The sequence below is a fragment of the Anomaloglossus baeobatrachus genome, unplaced genomic scaffold (genome assembly GCF_048569485.1).
Source record: "Anomaloglossus baeobatrachus isolate aAnoBae1 unplaced genomic scaffold, aAnoBae1.hap1 Scaffold_46, whole genome shotgun sequence".
NCBI classification, from domain to species: Eukaryota; Metazoa; Chordata; class Amphibia; order Anura; family Aromobatidae; genus Anomaloglossus; species Anomaloglossus baeobatrachus.
Genome location: NW_027443940.1, coordinates 826,387 through 852,080, shown reverse-complemented (window position 1 = coordinate 852,080; position 25,694 = coordinate 826,387). Strand labels below are relative to the sequence as shown.

Here is a 25,694-nt window from a genome sequence, read left to right as displayed (position 1 = left end):
TCTGGTCGGCTGTAAAGATACTTAAACGTGAGTTGTCTGCAAAAGAGATATAAATCTTTGGTAACAATGAATTTGTCCATCCTATTCATGGGTGCAAAGGACAGACCCCTGGCCAGTAGATTGGATTCGGCCTCAGACAGTTGATAATTAGAAAGATTCACTATTTGCAGATCACTCCCGTTACCTGTCACCAGTTCCGTCTCCTGCTCCTCGTTTCCCTCTGGGGGGGCGACTGCCATGGATGAGCTCGCCTGGCCTTTCTCCTGATGTTTTGTTTTCCGACGACCCCTCCTGGTACGCCTTCTTGGTCGCTTGTATCGGTGGATAAAAAATCGCTTGAGGAGGGAGCGGACACTACTGGGGTGAACTCAGGCTCCTGATTGACTTGTCTCCGTCTATTGCCCTTATGTGTCCACCTGTAAGCCCTATTCTCGGCGTAGTCGCCCTTATCCCGCTGGAACTTACGTTGTTTCCCTTTAATGATTTCTTTTTCAAAAGTATCAAGAATACCCTTTAATTTATTTTGAAAAGGTGTAACTATTGTCAGTGTGTCGAGTTGGCGTAGTATGTGCTCCTTGTTATTAATTTCCTCCTTTAACTGGGTAAGTAATGAGCGATCATGCTCAATTAACATATCCACAAGGATATATGAGCATGTTTGTAACCCTTGCTCCCAAGTAATTTTGAACTGCGCATCAGTCTCCCAAGCTGGGAATATCTGAACTCTTAGACCTCTGGGTAAGATCTTCAGTTTTTTATACTCTTCCAGAGTTCTGATATTCCACCACACTTTAGTTACTCTTTTATGTAAATTGATTAGGTCATGCATGAGTTGTTGGTTCTCATCCTGTGGATTCACAGATCCACCACCAACTACAACATTCGTCTGAGCACCAAACACATCAGATGATTGATTAAGCCAAGCCGCCTCTCTCGCTGCTAGGTCCATGTGACTAATATAAATGCAGCAAAGAATTCAATAGAGTCAAGTAACAAATAAATGCAAAAACTATTACCAATATATGGTGAGGGTGTGCCTCCTTCCAGAAATGGTGTCAAGACACCCAACAATGGGACCAACTAGAAAGGGGGGGGGGAAGGGCACTACCCGGTGGGATCACCTGGTATACAAAACAGCAGTAGTAAGAGAGAAAAAGGTATACCAAAAAGGGATCACTGCACTAAGAATAAATAGAAAAGACTTTATTACAACATAAGTACATTAATCACATATTACCACACTTGGGAGTGAGGCACACAGGAGAACAAAATTAAAAACACTTAAAAAGCCGATGGCATAATAAACCAACCCGCCAGGAACAATATCATGAAGTTACAATATGAAATGAAATTGTAATAAAAACTCTCTTATGGACAAAATTAATGTCCAGTCATACACCCAAAATGCCAATAAACAGTGTTAAATAAGGAAGGCAGTAAGCCACGTGGTTTAGAGACCAGTAACCGGATTCAAGCTGGTACTTAATGTTAAAGGGAACAGAATTATATTCCAGTTGGTCTATGATTACATGTATAACACAAATTGTACTAGTCCAATACTAGATATAATTACACAATGTGTGAGCCAGTAGCAAAAGGTTGGAATTTGCACTTAACGATAGACAGGCAAAAGGTATGTATATCCACGATCACAAATAAACCACAATTGGATAGATCAAAAGAGTCACGTTCAGTCATGCCCCCAAGACTGTGCACTATAAGCCAGTGATAGATGGTAACGGTGAACAACCCAGGGAAATATCACATAAACAAGATCCTGGACACTTAGATGAATACGACAGCCCTGACCCTGAATGGTAAGGGTATTATAAATCTAATAAAGCAGGCTGGTAATGGAAAGCTGCCTACAGCATGACAATCACAGTCCCGTACTTACTACCAAGGGTGTCTGACACCCATGTGGGCAAGGGTGATGAGGAGAGTGAGAGGGTTCCTGGCGTGGTAACCCCACGCGTATCGCCACCTATAATCGTGGCTTCCTCAGGGGAAAAAAGAGTGAAGGCAGTGCACCAGCCTCCTGTGTAGCACATATAAAGAACATAAATTATCACTCACACGTGCTGCAGCTGAGAAACGGTGCACGTTTGCACCGCTCCGATGGCGGCCGCCATCTTGGTTTGGTCACATGACGTAACTCACTACCCATCATTCACTGCTGCGCATGCGTTCAACAAAAATATATTAGGCACTTATCAAAGTGCAGAAAAGCAAAGCGCTTAGCGTTATACATATGGCGGTGCAGTATAATACGTGAGCGGCGTTATGAAATGCTATTGAATAATCTATTTTATAAATCACCATCCAACCATCGCTACTGCGCATGCGCCGAAATGAAAATATACTAAGCACTTGTCAAAGTGCAAGAGGACTCGGCGCATAATGTTATTCATATAGCGTTGTAGTACATATGGAGGCGGCGTTCTGAAATGGTATACTGGTAGCTACTTGAATCATCTAGGTTCAGACAACACAGACACGTTACTGTTACTCTGCCCACTCAGGGCAGAGTGTGTATATGGACAAACAGAGTATCGCCGACAAGGCAGGTAACGCAATGTCTTTAGCCTTTACAAGGTACCCATTGATCACAAGGATTCCAGATATCAAAAGGAATCCTTGGAAACAAATAGAACCATAAGGGCCATATACAAGCAAAAATTGTCAATAAGCCTAGTAACGCAATGTTTTAAGCCCATTCCAAAGATCTACTGATCTCAAGGATCCCACAGATTTATTTATAAAGGGATCCTCCGAATCTAGTTGATCCAAAAGGATTGAGGGCTGTAAAAAGGGGATAAAAACCACCCATGAAAATACAGTAGCAGACTGTTTAATGTATTAATGACCTCAAAATATCTGGAAAAAAGGTACGATGAGGGGGGGGGGGGGGGGGGGGAATGCCACTCCCCATCACCTAATACCAGGGAAACATCCCACAAAGAAGGAAAAAATCCGTAATGACATTCATACAGGAAAGGACAAAAGAATGTCATCGTTCAAGATGTCACATTTAATTCAATTGCTGGACTAGGTTAATTAGGTTAGCGTTACACTTAATTGAAAAAGGATGCAGCATTAAATGAACATACATATCGCTCCCCCTTCACAGGAAAGCACTCTTTACATGGCGACTATTTCAAATAAGTCACCACAACTGCATCCTCAAGCAACAGGACAAATGTACGTAACCCGGTCTACCTTACCAAGACCATGAGTATCTTATATAGGGGCACCCATCAAAGACCAACCCGTAACCACAGTCTTAACCCAGTCGGTATAGAGAAAACGTATCCCATAGGGGAGGCCCTAATATATTAGGCAAAATCGCCGATGAGAGAAAAAGTTGCAAATTCCAACTAGCTCACACCAATAAAACAAAAAATTATTATACAGGATCATGAGCCAAAAAGTCAAACAGAGCATGATCTTTCATAAGTGGAGGTTAATATCGTACCGCTCTGGGAGCACTACTATGTTGCATGGCAGAAATAATCGCCATGATCGAGGCATATGTATCGAGAATCTTGACAGAGTAGACAAAGCAACGGCTATACGCATGGCGAGCATGAAGATCTATTTGTACGAAGTAAACAGTGATTGATTACCACTCCAGAATCATGACAGAAGGTATGATAGCGGAGAAGGATAAATCGCATATTAATGAGACAGACCCGTACTCAATCAAAAATAAATGGGCACAAGCCGAACTGTCGGTGAAATGCTTCCAAAACTAAACACAATGTCGATAGACATATAATATTCAATAAAGAAGCCAAGAGCCGAAGAAAGTGTCCTCATTTTTTGCTCATTCAGGTCCCATATGGTAGGGCATAGTCCAGACCCTTCCCTCCTCCTATCGTCATCATCTGTGATGTTCTTGTTTATATTGCTCGGGAGGGTCCCTTGGTCACATCAGGGACATTCTTGACCGGTGACTCTTCCTTTCCATAAAGAGGAAAGTACGGTTAGATTTTTTCTTCTCTCCCTTTCTCATGTCTCCAGTCATCCTTCCGTTTAGCTTCCCATACATATTCCGGTTGAGGAAAGGAGACCTGGAGAGCGAAGCGACACAAGACAAGAAATATCAAATGATGTTGTAAAACCCGGTGTAGAGCAATTCTTCGTTCAGACCATGTGGCGCCAAACTCTTAAGTGTATAGATCCACCTAGACTCCTTCCGTAATAGCTCCTTGGTGACATTCCCACATCATCGACCCTTTATGACATCATCGACCCATTATGACATCATCGACCCATTATGACATCTTCGACCCATTATGACATCATCGACCCTTTATGACATCATTGAGCTATTATGACATCATCGACCCTTTATTACATCATCGACCCATTATGACATCATCGACCCATTATGACATCATCGACCCATTATGACATCATCGACCCTTTATGACATAATCGAGCCATTATGACATCATCGACCCATTATGACATCATCGACCCATTATGACATCATCGACCCATTATGACATCATCGAACCTTTATGACATCATCGACCCATTATGACATCATCGACCCATTATGACATCATCGACCATTTGGACATCATCGACCATTCATGACATCATCGACCCATTATGACATCATCGACCCATTATGACATCATCGACCCTTTATGACATCATCGACCCATTATGACATCATCGACCCATTATGACAACATCGAACCATTATGACATCATCGAACCATTATGACATCATCGACCCATTATGACATCATCGACCCATTATGACATCATCGACCCTTTATGACATCATCGACCCATTATGACATCATCGACCCATTATGACATCATCGACCCATTACGACATCAACGACCCATTTTGACATCATCGACCCATTATGACATCATTGACCCATTATGACATCATAGACCCTTTATGACATCATCGACCCATTCTGACATCATCGACCCATTATGACATCATCGACCCATTATGACATCATCGACCAATTATGACATCATGGACTCTTTATGACATCATCGACCCATTATGACATCACTACCCATTATGACATCACAACCCATTATGACATCATCGACCCATTATTACATCATCGACCCATTTAGACATCATAAACCCATTATGACATCATCGACCCATTATGACATCATCGACCCATTATGACATCATCGACCCTTTATGACATCATCGACTCATTATGACATCATCGACCCATTACGACATCATCGACCCATTATGGCATCCACCCATTATGACATCATCGACCCATTATGACATCATCGACCCATTATGACATCATCGACCCTTTATGACATCATCGACCCATTATGACATCATAGACCGATTATGACATCATCGACCCATTATGACATCATCGACCCATTATGACATCATCGACCCATTATGACATCATCGACCCTTTATGACATCATCGACCCTTTATGACATCATCGACCCATTATGACATCATCGACTTATTATGACGTCATCGACCCATTATGACATCATCGAACCTTTATGACATCATCGACCCATTATGACATCATCGACCCATTATGACATCATCGACCTTTTATGACATCATCGACCATTCATGACATCATCAACCCATTATGACATCATCGACCCATTATGACATCATCGACATATTATGACATCATCGACCCATTATGACATCATCGACCCTTTATAACATCATCGACCCATTATGACATCATCGACCCATTATGACATCATCGACCCTTTATGAGATCATCGACCCATTATGACATCATCGACCCATTAGGACATCATCGACCCTTTATGACATCGTCGACCCATTATGACATCATCGACCCATTATGATATCATCGACCCTTTATGACATCATCGACCCATTATGACATCATCGAGCCATTATGACATCATCGACCCATTATGACATCATCGACCAATTATGACATCATCGACTCTTTATGACATCATCGACCCTATATGTCATCACTACCCATTTTGACATCACGACCCATTATGACATCATCGACCCATTATTACATCATCGACCCATTTAGACATCATCAACCCATTATGACATCATCGACCCATTATGACATCATCGACCCATTATGACATCATCGACCCTTTATGACATCATCGACCCATTATGACATCATCGACCCATTACGACATCATCCACCCATTATGACATCATCGACCCTTTATGACATCATCGACCCTTTTTGACATCATCGACCCATTATGACATCATCGACCCATTATGACATCATCGACCCATTATGACATCATCGACCCTTTATGACATCATTGAGCTATTATGACATTATCGACCCTTTATTACATCATCGACCCATTATGACATTATCGACCCATTATGACATCATCGACCCATTATGACATCATCGACCCTTTATGACATCATCGAGCCATTATGACATCATCGACCCATTATGACATCATCGACCCATTATGACATCATCGAACCTTTATGACATCATCGACCCATTATGACATCATCGACCCATTATGACATCATCGACCCTTTATGACATCATCGACCCATTATGACATCATCGACCCATTATGACATCATCGACCCATTACGACATCAACGACCCATTTTGACATCATCGACCCATTATGACATCATTGACCCATTATGACATCATAGACCCTTTATGACATCATCGACCCATTCTGACATCATCGACCCATTATGACATCATCGACCCATTATGACATCATCAACCATTTATGACATCATCGACCATTCATGACATCATCGACCCATTATGACATCATCGACCCATTATGACATCATCGACCCATTATGACATCATCGACCCATTATGACATCATCGACCCTTTATGACATCATCGACCCATTATGACATCATCGACCCATTATGACAACATCGAACCATTATGACATCATCGAACCATTATGACATCATCGACCCATTATGACATCATCGACCCATTATGACATCATCGACCCTTTATGACATCATCGACCCATTATGACATCATCGACCCATTATGACATCATCGACCCTTTATGACATCATCAACCCATTATGACATCATCGACCCATTATGACATCATCGACCCTTTATGACATCATCGACCCATTATGACATCATCGACCCTTTATGACATCATCGACCCATTATGACATCATCGACCCTTTATGACATCATCGACCCATTATGACATCATCGACCCATTATGACATCATCGACCCAATATGACATCATCGACTCATTATGACATCATCGACCCTTTATGACATCATCGACCCTTTATGACATCATCGACCCATTATGACATCATCGACCCTTTATGACATCATCGACCCATTATGAAATCATCGACCCATTATGACATCATAGACCCTTTATGACATCATCGACCCATTATGACATCATCGACCCATTATGACATCATCGACCCATTATGACATCATAGACCCATTATGACATCATCAACCCATTATGACATCATCGACCCATTATGACATCATCGACCCATTATGACATCATCGATCCATTATGACATCATCGACCCTTTATGACATCATCGACCCATTATGACATCATCGACCCATTATGACACCATCGACCCATTATGACATCATCGACCCAATATGACATCATCGACTCATTATGACATCATCGACCCTTTATGACATCATCGACCCTTTATGACATCATCGACCCATTATGACATCATAGACCCATTATGACATCATCGACCCATTATGACATCATAGACCCATTATGACATCATCGACCCATTATGACATCATCGACCCTTTATGACATCATCGACCCATTATGACATCATCGACCCATTATGACATCTTTGACCCATTATGACATCATCGACCCATTATGACATCATCGACCCAATATGACATCATCGACTCATTATGACATCATCGACCCTTTATGACATCATAGACCCATTATGACATCATCGACCCATTATGACATTATCGACCCATTATGACATCATCGACCCATTATGACATCATCGACCCATTATGACATCATCGACCCATTATGACATCATCGACCCTTTATGACATCATCGACCCATTATGACATCATAGACCCATTATGACATCATCGACCCATTATGACATCATAGACCCATTATGACATCATCGACCCATTATGACATCATAGACCCATTATGACATCATCGACCCATTATGACATCATCGACCCATTATGACATCATCGACCCTTTATGACATCATCGACCCATTATGACATCATCGACCCATTATGACATCGTAGACCCATTATGACATCATCGACCCATTATGACATCATCGACCCTTTATGACATCATCGACCCATTATGACATCATAGGCCCATTATGATATCATCGACCTATTATGACATCATCGACCCTTTATGACATCATCGACTCATTATGACATCATCGACCCATTATGACATCATCGACCCATTATGACATCATAGACCCATTATGACATCATCGGCCCATTATGACATCATCGACCCATTATGACATCATCGGCCCATTATGACATCATCGACCCATTATGACATCATCGACCCATTATGACATCATCGACCCATTATGACATCATCGACCCAATATGACATCATCGACTCATTATGACATCATCGACCCTTTATGACATCATTGACCCTTTATGACATCATCGACCCATTATGACATCATCGACCCATTATGACATCATAGACCCATTATGACATCATCGACCCATTATGACATCATCGACCCTTTATGACATCATCGACCCATTATGACATCATCGACCCATTATGACATCATCAACCCTTTATGACATCATCGACCCATTATGACATCATCGACCCATTATGACATCATCGACCCTTTATGACATCATCGACCCATTATGACATCATCGACCCATTATGACATCATCGACCCATTATGACATCATAGACCCATTATGCCATCATCGACCCATTATGACATCATCGACCCATTATGACATCATCGACCCTTTATGACATCATCAACCCATTATGACATCATCGACCCATTATGACATCATCGACCCTTTATGACATCATCGACCCATTATGACATCATCGACCCTTTATGACATCATCGACCCATGATGACATCATCGACCCTTTATGACATCATCAACCCATTGTGACATCATCGACCCATTATGACATCATCGACCCTTTATGACATCATCGACCCATTATGACATCATCGACCCATTATGACATCATCGACCCATTATGACATCTTAGACCCATTATGACATCATCGACCCATTATGACATCATCGACCCATTATGACATCATCGACCCTTTATGACATCATCGACCCATTATGACATCATCGACCCATTATGACATCATCGACCCTTTATGACATCATCAACCCATTATGACATCATCGACCCATTATGACATCATCGACCCTTTATGACATCATCGACCCATTATGACATCATCGACCCTTTATGACATCATCGACCCATTATGACATCATCGACCCATTATGACATCATCGACCCATTATGACATCATCGACCCATTATGACATCATAGACCCATTATGACATCATCGACCCATTATGACATCATCGACCCATTATGACATCATCGACCCATTATGACATCATCGACCCATTATGACATCATCGACCCTTTATGACATCATCGACCCATTATGACATCATCGACCCTTTATGACATCATCGACCCATTATGACATCATAGACCCATTATGACATCATCGACCCTTTATGACATCATAGACCCATTATGACATAATCGACCCATTATGACATCATCGACCCATTATGACATCATCGACCCATTATGACATCATCGACCCTTTATGACATCATCGACCCATTATGACATCATAGACCCATTATGACATCATCAACCCTTTATGACATCATAGACCCATTATGACATCATCGACCCATTATGACATCATCGACCCATTATGACATCATCATTATGACATCATCAACCCATTGTGACATCATCGACCCATTATGACATCATCGACCCATTATGACATCATCGACCCTTTATGACATCATCGACCCATTATGACATCATCGACCCATTATAACATCATCGACCCATTGTGACATCATCGACCCATTATGACATCATCGACCCATTATGACATCATAGACCCATTATGACATCATCGACCCATTATGACATCATCGACCCTTTATGACATCATCGACCCATTATGACATCATAGACCCATTATGACATCATCGACCCATTATGACATCATCGACCCATTATGACATCATCGACCCATTATGACATCATAGACCCATTATGACATCATCGACCCATTATGACATCATCGACCCTTTATGACATCATCGACTCATTATGACATCATCGACCCTTTATGAAATCATCGACCCTTTATGACATCATCGACCCATTATGACATCATCGACCCATTATGACATCATGGACCCTTTATGACATCATCGACCCATTATGTCATCATCGAACCATTATGACATCATCGACCCATTATGACATCATCGACCCATTATGACATCATCAACCCTTTATGACATCATCGACCCATTATGACATCATCGACCCATTATGACATCATCGACCCTTTATGACATCATCGACCCATTATGACATCATCGACCTTTTATGACATCATCGACCCATTATGACATCATAGACCCATTATGACATCATCGACCCATTATGACATCATCGTCCCTTTATGACATCATCGACCCATTATGACATCATCGACCCATTACGACATCATCCACCCATTATGACATCATCGACCCTTTATGAGATCATCGACCCATTATGACATCATCGACCCATTAGGACATCATCGACCCTTTATGAGATCATCGACCCATTATGACATCATCGACCCATTAGGACATCATCGACCCTTTATGACATCGTCGACCCATTATGACATCATCGACCCATTATGATATCATCGACCCTTTATGACATCATCGACCCATTATGACATCATTGATCCTTTATGACATCATCGACCCATTATGACACTAACGACCCACTATGACATCATCGACCCTTTATGACATCATCGACCCATTATGACAATTATGACATCATCGACTAATTATGACATCATCGACCCATTAAAACATCATCGACCCTTTATGACATCTTCGACCCATTATGACATCATCGAGCCATTATGACATCATCGACCCATTATGACATCATCAAACAATTATGACATCATCGACTCTTTATGACATCATCGACCCATTATGTCATCACTACCCATTATGACATCACGACCCATTATGACATCATCGACCCATTATTACATCAACGACCCATTTCGACATCATCAACCCATTATGACATCATCGACCCATTATGACATCATGGACCCTTTATGACATCATCGACCCATTATGTCATCATCGAACCATTATGACATCATCGACCCATTATGACATCATCGACCCATTATGACATCATCAACCCTTTATGACATCATCGACCCATTATGACATCATCGACCCATTATGACATCATCGACCCTTTATGACATCATCGACCCATTATGACATCATCGACCTTTTATGACATCATCGACCCATTATGACATCATAGACCCATTATGACATCATCGACCCATTATGACATCATCGTCCCTTTATGACATCATCGACCCATTATGACATCATCGACCCATTACGACATCATCCACCCATTATGACATCATCGACCCTTTATGAGATCATCGACCCATTATGACATCATCGACCCATTAGGACATCATCGACCCTTTATGAGATCATCGACCCATTATGACATCATCGACCCATTAGGACATCATCGACCCTTTATGACATCGTCGACCCATTATGACATCATCGACCCATTATGATATCATCGACCCTTTATGACATCATCGACCCATTATGACATCATTGATCCTTTATGACATCATCGACCCATTATGACACTAACGACCCACTATGACATCATCGACCCTTTATGACATCATCGACCCATTATGACAATTATGACATCATCGACTAATTATGACATCATCGACCCATTAAAACATCATCGACCCTTTATGACATCTTCGACCCATTATGACATCATCGAGCCATTATGACATCATCGACCCATTATGACATCATCAAACAATTATGACATCATCGACTCTTTATGACATCATCGACCCATTATGTCATCACTACCCATTATGACATCACGACCCATTATGACATCATCGACCCATTATTACATCAACGACCCATTTCGACATCATCAACCCATTATGACATCATCGACCCATTATGACATCATCGACCCATTATGACATCATCGACCCTTTATGACATCATCGACCCATTATGACATCATCGACCCATTACGGCATCATCCACCCATTATGACATCATCGACCCTTTATGACATCATCGACCCTTTATGACATCATCGACCCATTATGACATCATCGACCCATTATGACATCTTCGACCCATTATGACATCATCAACCCTTTATGACATCATTGAGCTATTATGACATCATCGACCCTTTATTACATCATCGACCCATTATGACATCATCGACCCATTATGACATCATCGACCCATTATGACATCATCGACCCTTTATGACATAATCGAGCCATTATGACATCATCGACCCATTATGACATCATCGACCCATTATGACATCATCGACCCATTATGACATCATCGAACCTTTATGACATCATCGACCCATTATGACATCATCGACCCATTATGACATCATCGACCATTTGGACATCATCGACCATTCATGACATCATCGACCCATTATGACATCATCGACCCATTATGACATCATCGACCCTTTATGACATCATCGACCCATTATGACATCATCGACCCATTATGACAACATCGAACCATTATGACATCATCGAACCATTATGACATCATTGACCCATTATGACATCATCGACCCATTATGACATCATCGACCCTTTATGACATCATCGACCCATTATGACATCATCGACCCATTATGACATCATCAACCCATTACGACATCAACGACCCATTTTGACATCATCGACCCATTATGACATCATTGACCCATTATGACATCATAGACCCTTTATGACATCATCGACCCATTCTGACATCATCGACCCATTATGACATCATCGACCCATTATGACATCATCGACCAATTATGACATCATGGACTCTTTATGACATCATCGACCCATTATGACATCACTACCCATTATGACATCACGACCCATTATGACATCATCGACCCATTATTACATCATCGACCCATTTAGACATCATAAACCCATTATGACATCATCGACCCATTATGACATCATCGACCCATTATGACATCATCGACCCTTTATGACATCATCGACTCATTATGACATCATCGACCCATTACGACATCATCGACCCATTATGACATCATCGACCCATTATGACATCATCGACCCATTATGACATCATCGACCCATTATGACATCATCGACCCTTTATGACATCATCGACCCTTTATGACATCATCGACCCATTATGACATCATAGACCGATTATGACATCATTGACCCATTATGACATCATCGACCCATTATGACATCATCGACCCATTATGACATCATCGACCCTTTATGACATCATCGACCCATTATGACATCATCGACCCATTATGACATCATCGACTTATTATGACGTCATCGACCCATTATGACATCATCGAACCTTTATGACATCATCGACCCATTATGACATCATCGACCCATTATGACATCATCGACCTTTTATGACATCATCGACCATTCATGACATCATCAACCCATTATGACATCATCGACCCATTATGACATCATCGACATATTATGACATCATCGACCCATTATGACATCATCGACCCTTTATGACATCATCGACCCTTTATGAGATCATCGACCCATTATGACATCATCGACCCATTAGGACATCATCGACCCTTTATGACATCGTCGACCCATTATGACATCATCGACCCATTATGATATCATCGACCCTTTATGACATCATCGACCCATTATGACATCATCGAGCCATTATGACATCATCGACCCATTATGACATCATCGACCAATTATGACATCATCGACTCTTTATGACATCATCGACCCTATATGTCATCACTACCCATTTTGACATCACGACCCATTATGACATCATCGACCCATTATTACATCATCGACCCATTTAGACATCATCAACCCATTATGACATCATCGACCCATTATGACATCATCGACCCATTATGACATCATCGACCCTTTATGACATCATCGACCCATTATGACATCATCGACCCATTACGACATCATCCACCCATTATGACATCATCGACCCTTTATGACATCATCGACCCTTTTTGACATCATCGACCCATTATGACATCATCGACCCATTATGACATCATCGACCCATTATGACATCATCGACCCTTTATGACATCATTGAGCTATTATGACATTATCGACCCTTTATTACATCATCGACCCATTATGACATTATCGACCCATTATGACATCATCGACCCATTATGACATCATCGACCCTTTATGACATCATCGAGCCATTATGACATCATCGACCCATTATGACATCATCGACCCATTATGACATCATCGAACCTTTATGACATCATCGACCCATTATGACATCATCGACCCATTATGACATCATCGAACCTTTATGACATCATCGACCCATTATGACATCATCGACCCATTATGACATCATCGACCCATTACGACATCAACGACCCATTTTGACATCATCGACCCATTATGACATCATTGACCCATTATGACATCATAGACCCTTTATGACATCATCGACCCATTCTGACATCATCGACCCATTATGACATCATCGACCCATTATGACATCATCAACCATTTATGACATCATCGACCATTCATGACATCATCGACCCATTATGACATCATCGACCCATTATGACATCATCGACCCATTATGACATCATCGACCCATTATGACATCATCGACCCTTTATGACATCATCGACCCATTATGACATCATCGACCCATTATGACAACATCGAACCATTATGACATCATCGAACCATTATGACATCATCGACCCATTATGACATCATCGACCCATTATGACATCATCGACCCTTTATGACATCATCGACCCATTATGACATCATCGACCCATTATGACATCATCGACCCATTACGACATCAACGACCCATTTTGACATCATCGACCCATTATGACATCATTGACCCATTATGACATCATAGACCCTTTATGACATCATCGACCCATTCTGACATCATTGACCCATTATGACATCATCGACCCATTATGACATCATCGACCATTATGACATCATGGACTCTTTATGACATCATCGACCCATTATGACATCACTACCCATTATGACATCACGACCCATTATGACATCATCGACCCATTATTACATCATCGACCCATTTAGACATCATCAACCCATTATGACATCATCGACCCATTATGACATCATCGACCCATTATGACATCATCGACCCTTTACGACATCATCGACCCATTAAGACATCATCGACCCATTACGACATCATCGACCCATTATGGCATCCACCCATTATGACATCATCGACCCTTTATGACATCATCGACCCATTATGAAATCATCGACCCATTATGACATCATCGACCCATTATTACATCATCGACCCTTTATGACATCATCGAGCTATTATAACATCATCGAGCTATTATAACATCATCGACCCATTATGACATCATCGACCCATTAAAACATCATCGACCCTTTATGACATCTTCAACCCATTATGACATCATCGAGCCATTATGACATCATCGACCCATTATGACATCATCGACCCATTATGACATCATAGACCCATTATGACATCATCGACCCATTATGACATAATCGACCCATTATGACACCATCGACCCATTATGACGCCATCGACCCATTATGACATCATCGACCCATTATGACATCACCAACCCTTTATGACATCATCGACCCATTATGACATCATCGACCCATTATGACATCATCGACCCATTATGACATCATCGACCCATTATGACATCATCGAACCTTTATGACATCATCGACCCATTATGACATCATCGACCCATTATGACATCATCGAACCTTTATGACATCATCGACCCATTATGACATCATCGACCCATTATGACATCATCGACCCATTACGACATCAACGACCCATTTTGACATCATCGACCCATTATGACATCATTGACCCATTATGACATCATAGACCCTTTATGACATCATCGACCCATTCTGACATCATCGACCCATTATGACATCATCGACCCATTATGACATCATCAACCATTTATGACATCATCGACCATTCATGACATCATCGACCCATTATGACATCATCGACCCATTATGACATCATCGACCCATTATGACATCATCGACCCATTATGACATCATCGACCCTTTATGACATCATCGACCCATTATGACATCATCGACCCATTATGACAACATCGAACCATTATGACATCATCGAACCATTATGACATCATCGACCCATTATGACATCATCGACCCATTATGACATCATCGACCCTTTATGACATCATCGACCCATTATGACATCATCGACCCATTATGACATCATCGACCCATTACGACATCAACGACCCATTTTGACATCATCGACCCATTATGACATCATTGACCCATTATGACATCATAGACCCTTTATGACATCATCGACCCATTCTGACATCATTGACCCATTATGACATCATCGACCCATTATGACATCATCGACCAATTATGACATCATGGACTCTTTATGACATCATCGACCCATTATGACATCACTACCCATTATGACATCACGACCCATTATGACATCATCGACCCATTATTACATCATCGACCCATTTAGACATCATCAACCCATTATGACATCATCGACCCATTATGACATCATCGACCCATTATGACATCATCGACCCTTTATGACATCATCGACCCATTATGACATCATCGACCCATTACGACATCATCGACCCATTATGGCATCCACCCATTATGACATCATCGACCCTTTATGACATCATCGACCCATTATGAAATCATCGACCCATTATGACATCATCGACCCATTATTACATCATCGACCCTTTATGACATCATCGAGCTATTATAACATCATCGAGCTATTATAACATCATCGACCCATTATGACATCATCGACCCATTAAAACATCATCGACCCTTTATGACATCTTCAACCCATTATGACATCATCGAGCCATTATGACATCATCGACCCATTATGACATCATCGACCCATTATGACATCATAGACCCATTATGACATCATCGACCCATTATGACATAATCGACCCATTATGACACCATCGACCCATTATGACGCCATCGACCCATTATGACATCATCGACCCATTATGACATCACCAACCCTTTATGACATCATCGACCCATTATGACATCATCGACCCATTATGACATCATCGACCCATTATGACATCATCGACCCTTTATGACATCATCGACCCATTATGACATCATCGACCCTTTATGACATCATCGACCCATTATGACATCATCGACCCATTATGACATCATCGACCTATTATGACATCATCGACCCTTTATGACATCATCGACCCTTTATGACATCAACGATCCATTATGACATCATCGACCCATTATGACATCATCGACCCAATATGACATCATCAACCCTTTATGACATCATCGACCCATTATGACATCATCGACCCATTATGACATCATAGACCCATTATGACATCATCGAACCATTATGACATCATCGACCCATTATGACATCATCGACCCTTTATGACATCATCGACCCATTATGACATCATCGGCCCATTATGACATCATCGACACTTTAAGACATCATCGACCCATTATGATATCATCGACCCATTATGACATCATCGACCCTTTATGACATCATCGACCCATTATGACATCATCGACCCTTTATGACATCATCGACCCATTTTGACATCATCGACCCTTTATGACATCATCGACCCATTATGACATCATCGACCCATTATGACATCATCGACCCATTATGACATCATCGACCCTTTATGACGTCATCGACCCATTATGACATCATAGACCCATTATGACATCATCGATCCATTATGACATCATCAACCCTTTATGACATCATTGACCCATTATGACATCATCAACCCATTATGACATCATAGACCCATTATGACATCATCGACCCATTATGACATCATCGACCCATTATGACATCATCGACCCATTATGACATCATCGACCCATTATGACATTATCGACCCATTATGACATCAAAAACTTTAAGACATCATCGACCCATTATGACATCATAGACCCATTATGACATCATCGACCCATTATGACATCATCGACCCTTTATGACATCATCGACCCATTATGACATCATCGACCCTTTATGACATCATCGACCCATTATGACATCATCGACCCATTATGACATCATCGACCCATTATGACATCATAGACCCATTATGACATCATCGACCCATTATGACATCATCGACCCATTATGACATCATCGACCCATTATGACATCATAGACCCTTTATGACATCATCGACCCTTTATGACATCATCGACCCATTATGACATCATCGACCCATTATTACATCATCGACCCATTATGATATCATCGACCCATTATGACATCATCGACCCTTTATGACATCATCGACCCATTATGACATCATCGACCCTTTATGACATCATCGACCCATTATGACATCATCGACCCATTATGACATCATAGACCCATTATGACATCATCGACCCATTATGACATCATCCACCCTTTATGACATCATCGACCCATTATGACATCATCGACCCTTTATGACATCATCGACCCATTATGACATCATCGACCCATTATGACATCTTCGACCCATTATGACATCATCGACCCTTTATGACATCATTGAGCTATTATGACATCATCGACCCTTTATTACATCATCGACCCATTATGACATCATCGACCCATTATGACATCATCGACCCATTATGACATCATCGACCCTTTATGACATAATCGAGCCATTATGACATCATCGACCCATTATGACATCATCGACCCATTATGACATCATCGACCCATTATGACATCATCGAACCTTTATGACATCATCGACCCATTATGACATCATCGACCCATTATGACATCATCGACCATTTGGACATCATCGACCATTCATGACATCATCGACCCATTATGACATCATCGACCCATTATGACATCATCGACCCTTTATGACATCATCGACCCATTATGACATCATCGACCCATTATGACAACATCGAACCATTATGACATCATCGAACCATTATGACATCATCGACCCATTATGACATCATCGACCCATTATGACATCATCGACCCTTTATGACATCATCGACCCATTATGACATCATCGACCCATTATGACATCATCGACCCATTACGACATCAACGACCCATTTTGACATCATCGACCCATTATGACATCATTGACCCATTATGACATCATAGACCCTTTATGACATCATCGACCCATTCTGACATCATCGACCCATTATGACATCATCGACCCATTATGACATCATCGACCAATTATGACATCATGGACTCTTTATGACATCATCGACCCATTATGACATCACTACCCATTATGACATCACGACCCATTATGACATCATCGACCCATTATTACATCATCGACCCATTTAGACATCATAAACCCATTATGACATCATCGACCCATTATGACATCATCGACCCATTATGACATCATCGACCCTTTATGACATCATCGACTCATTATGACATCATCGACCCATTACGACATCATCGACCCATTATGGCATCCACCCATTATGACATCATCGACCCATTATGACATCATCGGCCCATTATGACATCATCGACACTTTAAGACATCATCGACCCATTATGATATCATCGACCCATTATGACATCATCGACCCTTTATGACATCATCGACCCATTATGACATCATCGACCCTTTATGACATCATCGACCCATTTTGACATCATCGACCCTTTATGACATCATCGACCCATTATGACATCATCGACCCATTATGACATCATCGACCCATTATGACATCATCGACCCTTTATGACGTCATCGACCCATTATGACATCATAGACCCATTATGACATCATCGATCCATTATGACATCATCAACCCTTTATGACATCATTGACCCATTATGACATCATCAACCCATTATGACATCATAGACCCATTATGACATCATCGACCCATTATGACATCATCGACCCATTATGACATCATCGACCCATTATGACATCATCGACCCATTATGACATTATCGACCCATTATGACATCAAAAACTTTAAGACATCATCGACCCATTATGACATCATAGACCCATTATGACATCATCGACCCATTATGACATCATCGACCCTTTATGACATCATCGACCCATTATGACATCATCGACCCTTTATGACATCATCGACCCATTATGACATCATCGACCCATTATGACATCATCGACCCATTATGACATCATAGACCCATTATGACATCATCGACCCATTATGACATCATCGACCCATTATGACATCATCGACCCATTATGACATCATAGACCCTTTATGACATCATCGACCCTTTATGACATCATCGACCCATTATGACATCATCGACCCATTATTACATCATCGACCCATTATGATATCATCGACCCATTATGACATCATCGACCCTTTATGACATCATCGACCCATTATGACATCATCGACCCTTTATGACATCATCGACCCATTATGACATCATCGACCCATTATGACATCATAGACCCATTATGACATCATCGACCCATTATGACATCATCCACCCTTTATGACATCATCGACCCATTATGACATCATCGACCCTTTATGACATCATCGACCCATTATGACATCATCGACCCATTATGACATCTTCGACCCATTATGACATCATCGACCCTTTATGACATCATTGAGCTATTATGACATCATCGACCCTTTATTACATCATCGACCCATTATGACATCATCGACCCATTATGACATCATCGACCCATTATGACATCATCGACCCTTTATGACATAATCGAGCCATTATGACATCATCGACCCATTATGACATCATCGACCCATTATGACATCATCGACCCATTATGACATCATCGAACCTTTATGACATCATCGACCCATTATGACATCATCGACCCATTATGACATCATCGACCATTTGGACATCATCGACCATTCATGACATCATCGACCCATTATGACATCATCGACCCATTATGACATCATCGACCCTTTATGACATCATCGACCCATTATGACATCATCGACCCATTATGACAACATCGAACCATTATGACATCATCGAACCATTATGACATCATCGACCCATTATGACATCATCGACCCATTATGACATCATCGACCCTTTATGACATCATCGACCCATTATGACATCATCGACCCATTATGACATCATCGACCCATTACGACATCAACGACCCATTTTGACATCATCGACCCATTATGACATCATTGACCCATTATGACATCATAGACCCTTTATGACATCATCGACCCATTCTGACATCATCGACCCATTATGACATCATCGACCCATTATGACATCATCGACCAATTATGACATCATGGACTCTTTATGACATCATCGACCCATTATGACATCACTACCCATTATGACATCACGACCCATTATGACATCATCGACCCATTATTACATCATCGACCCATTTAGACATCATAAACCCATTATGACATCATCGACCCATTATGACATCATCGACCCATTATGACATCATCGACCCTTTATGACATCATCGACTCATTATGACATCATCGACCCATTACGACATCATCGACCCATTATGGCATCCACCCATTATGACATCATCGACCCATTATGACATCATCGACCCATTATGACATCATCGACCCATTATGACATCATCGACCCTTTATGACATCATCGACCCATTATGACATCATAGACCGATTATGACATCATCGACCCATTATGACATCATCGACCCATTATGACATCATCGACCCATTATGACATCATCGACCCTTTATGACATCATCGACCCATTATGACATCATCGACCCATTATGACATCATCGACTTATTATGACGTCATCGACCCATTATGACATCATCGAACCTTTATGACATCATCGACCCATTATGACATCATCGACCCATTATGACATCATCGACCTTTTATGACATCATCGACCATTCATGACATCATCAACCCATTATGACATCATCGACCCATTATGACATCATCGACATATTATGACATCATCGACCCATTATGACATCATCGACCCTTTATAACATCATCGACCCATTATGACATCATCGACCCATTATGACATCATCGACCCTTTATGAGATCATCGACCCATTATGACATCATCGACCCATTAGGACATCATCGACCCTTTATGACATCGTCGACCCATTATGACATCATCGACCCATTATGATATCATCGACCCTTTATGACATCATCGACCCATTATGACATCATCGAGCCATTATGACATCATCGACCCATTATGACATCATCGACCAATTATGACATCATCGACTCTTTATGACATCATCGACCCTATATGTCATCACTACCCATTTTGACATCACGACCCATTATGACACCATCGACCCATTATTACATCATCGACCCATTTAGACATCATCAACCCATTATGACATCATCGACCCATTATGACATCATCGACCCATTATGACATCATCGACCCTTTATGACATCATCGACCCATTATGACATCATCGACCCATTACGACATCATCCACCCATTATGACATCATCGACCCTTTATGACATCATCGACCCTTTTTGACATCATCGACCCATTATGACATCATCGACCCATTATGACATCATCGACCCATTATGACATCATCGACCCTTTATGACATCATTGAGCTATTATGACATTATCGACCCTTTATTACATCATCGACCCATTATGACATTATCGACCCATTATGACATCATCGACCCATTATGACATCATCGACCCTTTATGACATCATCGAGCCATTATGACATCATCGACCCATTATGACATCATCGACCCATTATGACATCATCGAACCTTTATGACATCATCGACCCATTATGACATCATCGACCCATTATGACATCATCGAACCTTTATGACATCATCGACCCATTATGACATCATCGACCCATTATGACATCATCGACCCATTACGACATCAACGACCCATTTTGACATCATCGACCCATTATGACATCATTGACCCATTATGACATCATAGACCCTTTATGACATCATCGACCCATTCTGACATCATCGACCCATTATGACATCATCGACCCATTATGACATCATCAACCATTTATGACATCATCGACCATTCATGACATCATCGACCCATTATGACATCATCGACCCATTATGACATCATCGACCCATTATGACATCATCGACCCTTTATGACATCATCGACCCATTATGACATCATCGACCCATTATGACAACATCGAACCATTATGACATCATCGAACCATTATGACATCATCGACCCATTATGACATCATCGACCCATTATGACATCATCGACCCTTTATGACATCATCGACCCATTATGACATCATCGACCCATTATGACATCATCGACCCATTACGACATCAACGACCCATTTTGACATCATCGACCCATTATGACATCATTGACCCATTATGACATCATAGACCCTTTATGACATCATCGACCCATTCTGACATCATTGACCCATTATGACATCATCGACCCATTATGACATCATCGACCAATTATGACATCATGGACTCTTTATGACATCATCGACCCATTATGACATCACTACCCATTATGACATCACGACCCATTATGACATCATCGACCCATTATTACATCATCGACCCATTTAGACATCATCAACCCATTATGACATCATCGACCCATTATGACATCATCGACCCATTATGACATCATCGACCCTTTATGACATCATCGACCCATTATGACATCATCGACCCATTACGACATCATCGACCCATTATGGCATCCACCCATTATGACATCATCGACCCTTTATGACATCATCGACCCATTATGAAATCATCGACCCATTATGACATCATCGACCCATTATTACATCATCGACCCTTTATGACATCATCGAGCTATTATAACATCATCGAGCTATTATAACATCATCGACCCATTATGACATCATCGACCCATTAAAACATCATCGACCCTTTATGACATCTTCAACCCATTATGACATCATCGAGCCATTATGACATCATCGACCCATTATGACATCATCGACCCATTATGACATCATAGACCCATTATGACATCATCGACCCATTATGACATAATCGACCCATTATGACACCATCGACCCATTATGACGCCATCGACCCATTATGACATCATCGACCCATTATGACATCACCAACCCTTTATGACATCATCGACCCATTATGACATCATCGACCCATTATGACATCATCGACCCATTATGACATCATCGACCCTTTATGACATCATCGACCCATTATGACATCATCGACCCTTTATGACATCATCGACCCATTATGACATCATCGACCCATTATGACATCATCGACCTATTATGACATCATCGACCCTTTATGACATCATCGACCCTTTATGACATCAACGATCCATTATGACATCATCGACCCATTATGACATCATCGACCCAATATGACATCATCAACCCTTTATGACATCATCGACCCATTATGACATCATCGACCCATTATGACATCATAGACCCATTATGACATCATCGAACCATTATGACATCATCGACCCATTATGACATCATCGACCCTTTATGACATCATCGACCCATTATGACATCATCGGCCCATTATGACATCATCGACACTTTAAGACATCATCGACCCATTATGATATCATCGACCCATTATGACATCATCGACCCTTTATGACATCATCGACCCATTATGACATCATCGACCCTTTATGACATCATCGACCCTTTATGACATCATCGACCCATTATGACATCATCGACCCATTATGACATCATCGACCCATTATGACATCATCGACCCTTTATGACGTCATCGACCCATTATGACATCATAGACCCATTATGACATCATCGATCCATTATGACATCATCAACCCTTTATGACATCATTGACCCATTATGACATCATCAACCCATTATGACATCATAGACCCATTATGACATCATCGACCCATTATGACATCATCGACCCATTATGACATCATCGACCCATTATGACATCATCGACCCATTATGACATTATCGACCCATTATGACATCAAAAACTTTAAGACATCATCGACCCATTATGA

At 41.2% G+C, this 25,694-nt stretch overlaps 1 protein-coding gene across 1 annotated transcript in view; it reads left to right on the top strand.

Moving 5' to 3' along the window:
- The first annotated feature begins 1,576 nt into the window (after positions 1-1,576).
- LOC142280603 (sulfotransferase 6B1-like) overlaps positions 1,577-25,694 on the top strand; it is a 159,880-nt gene continuing 135,762 nt past the window's right edge. Inside the window, exon 1 of the mRNA XM_075332758.1 lies at positions 1,577-1,633. Coding sequence (XP_075188873.1) covers positions 1,577-1,633 — 57 coding nt within the window. The remainder of the gene's footprint in view (positions 1,634-25,694) is intronic.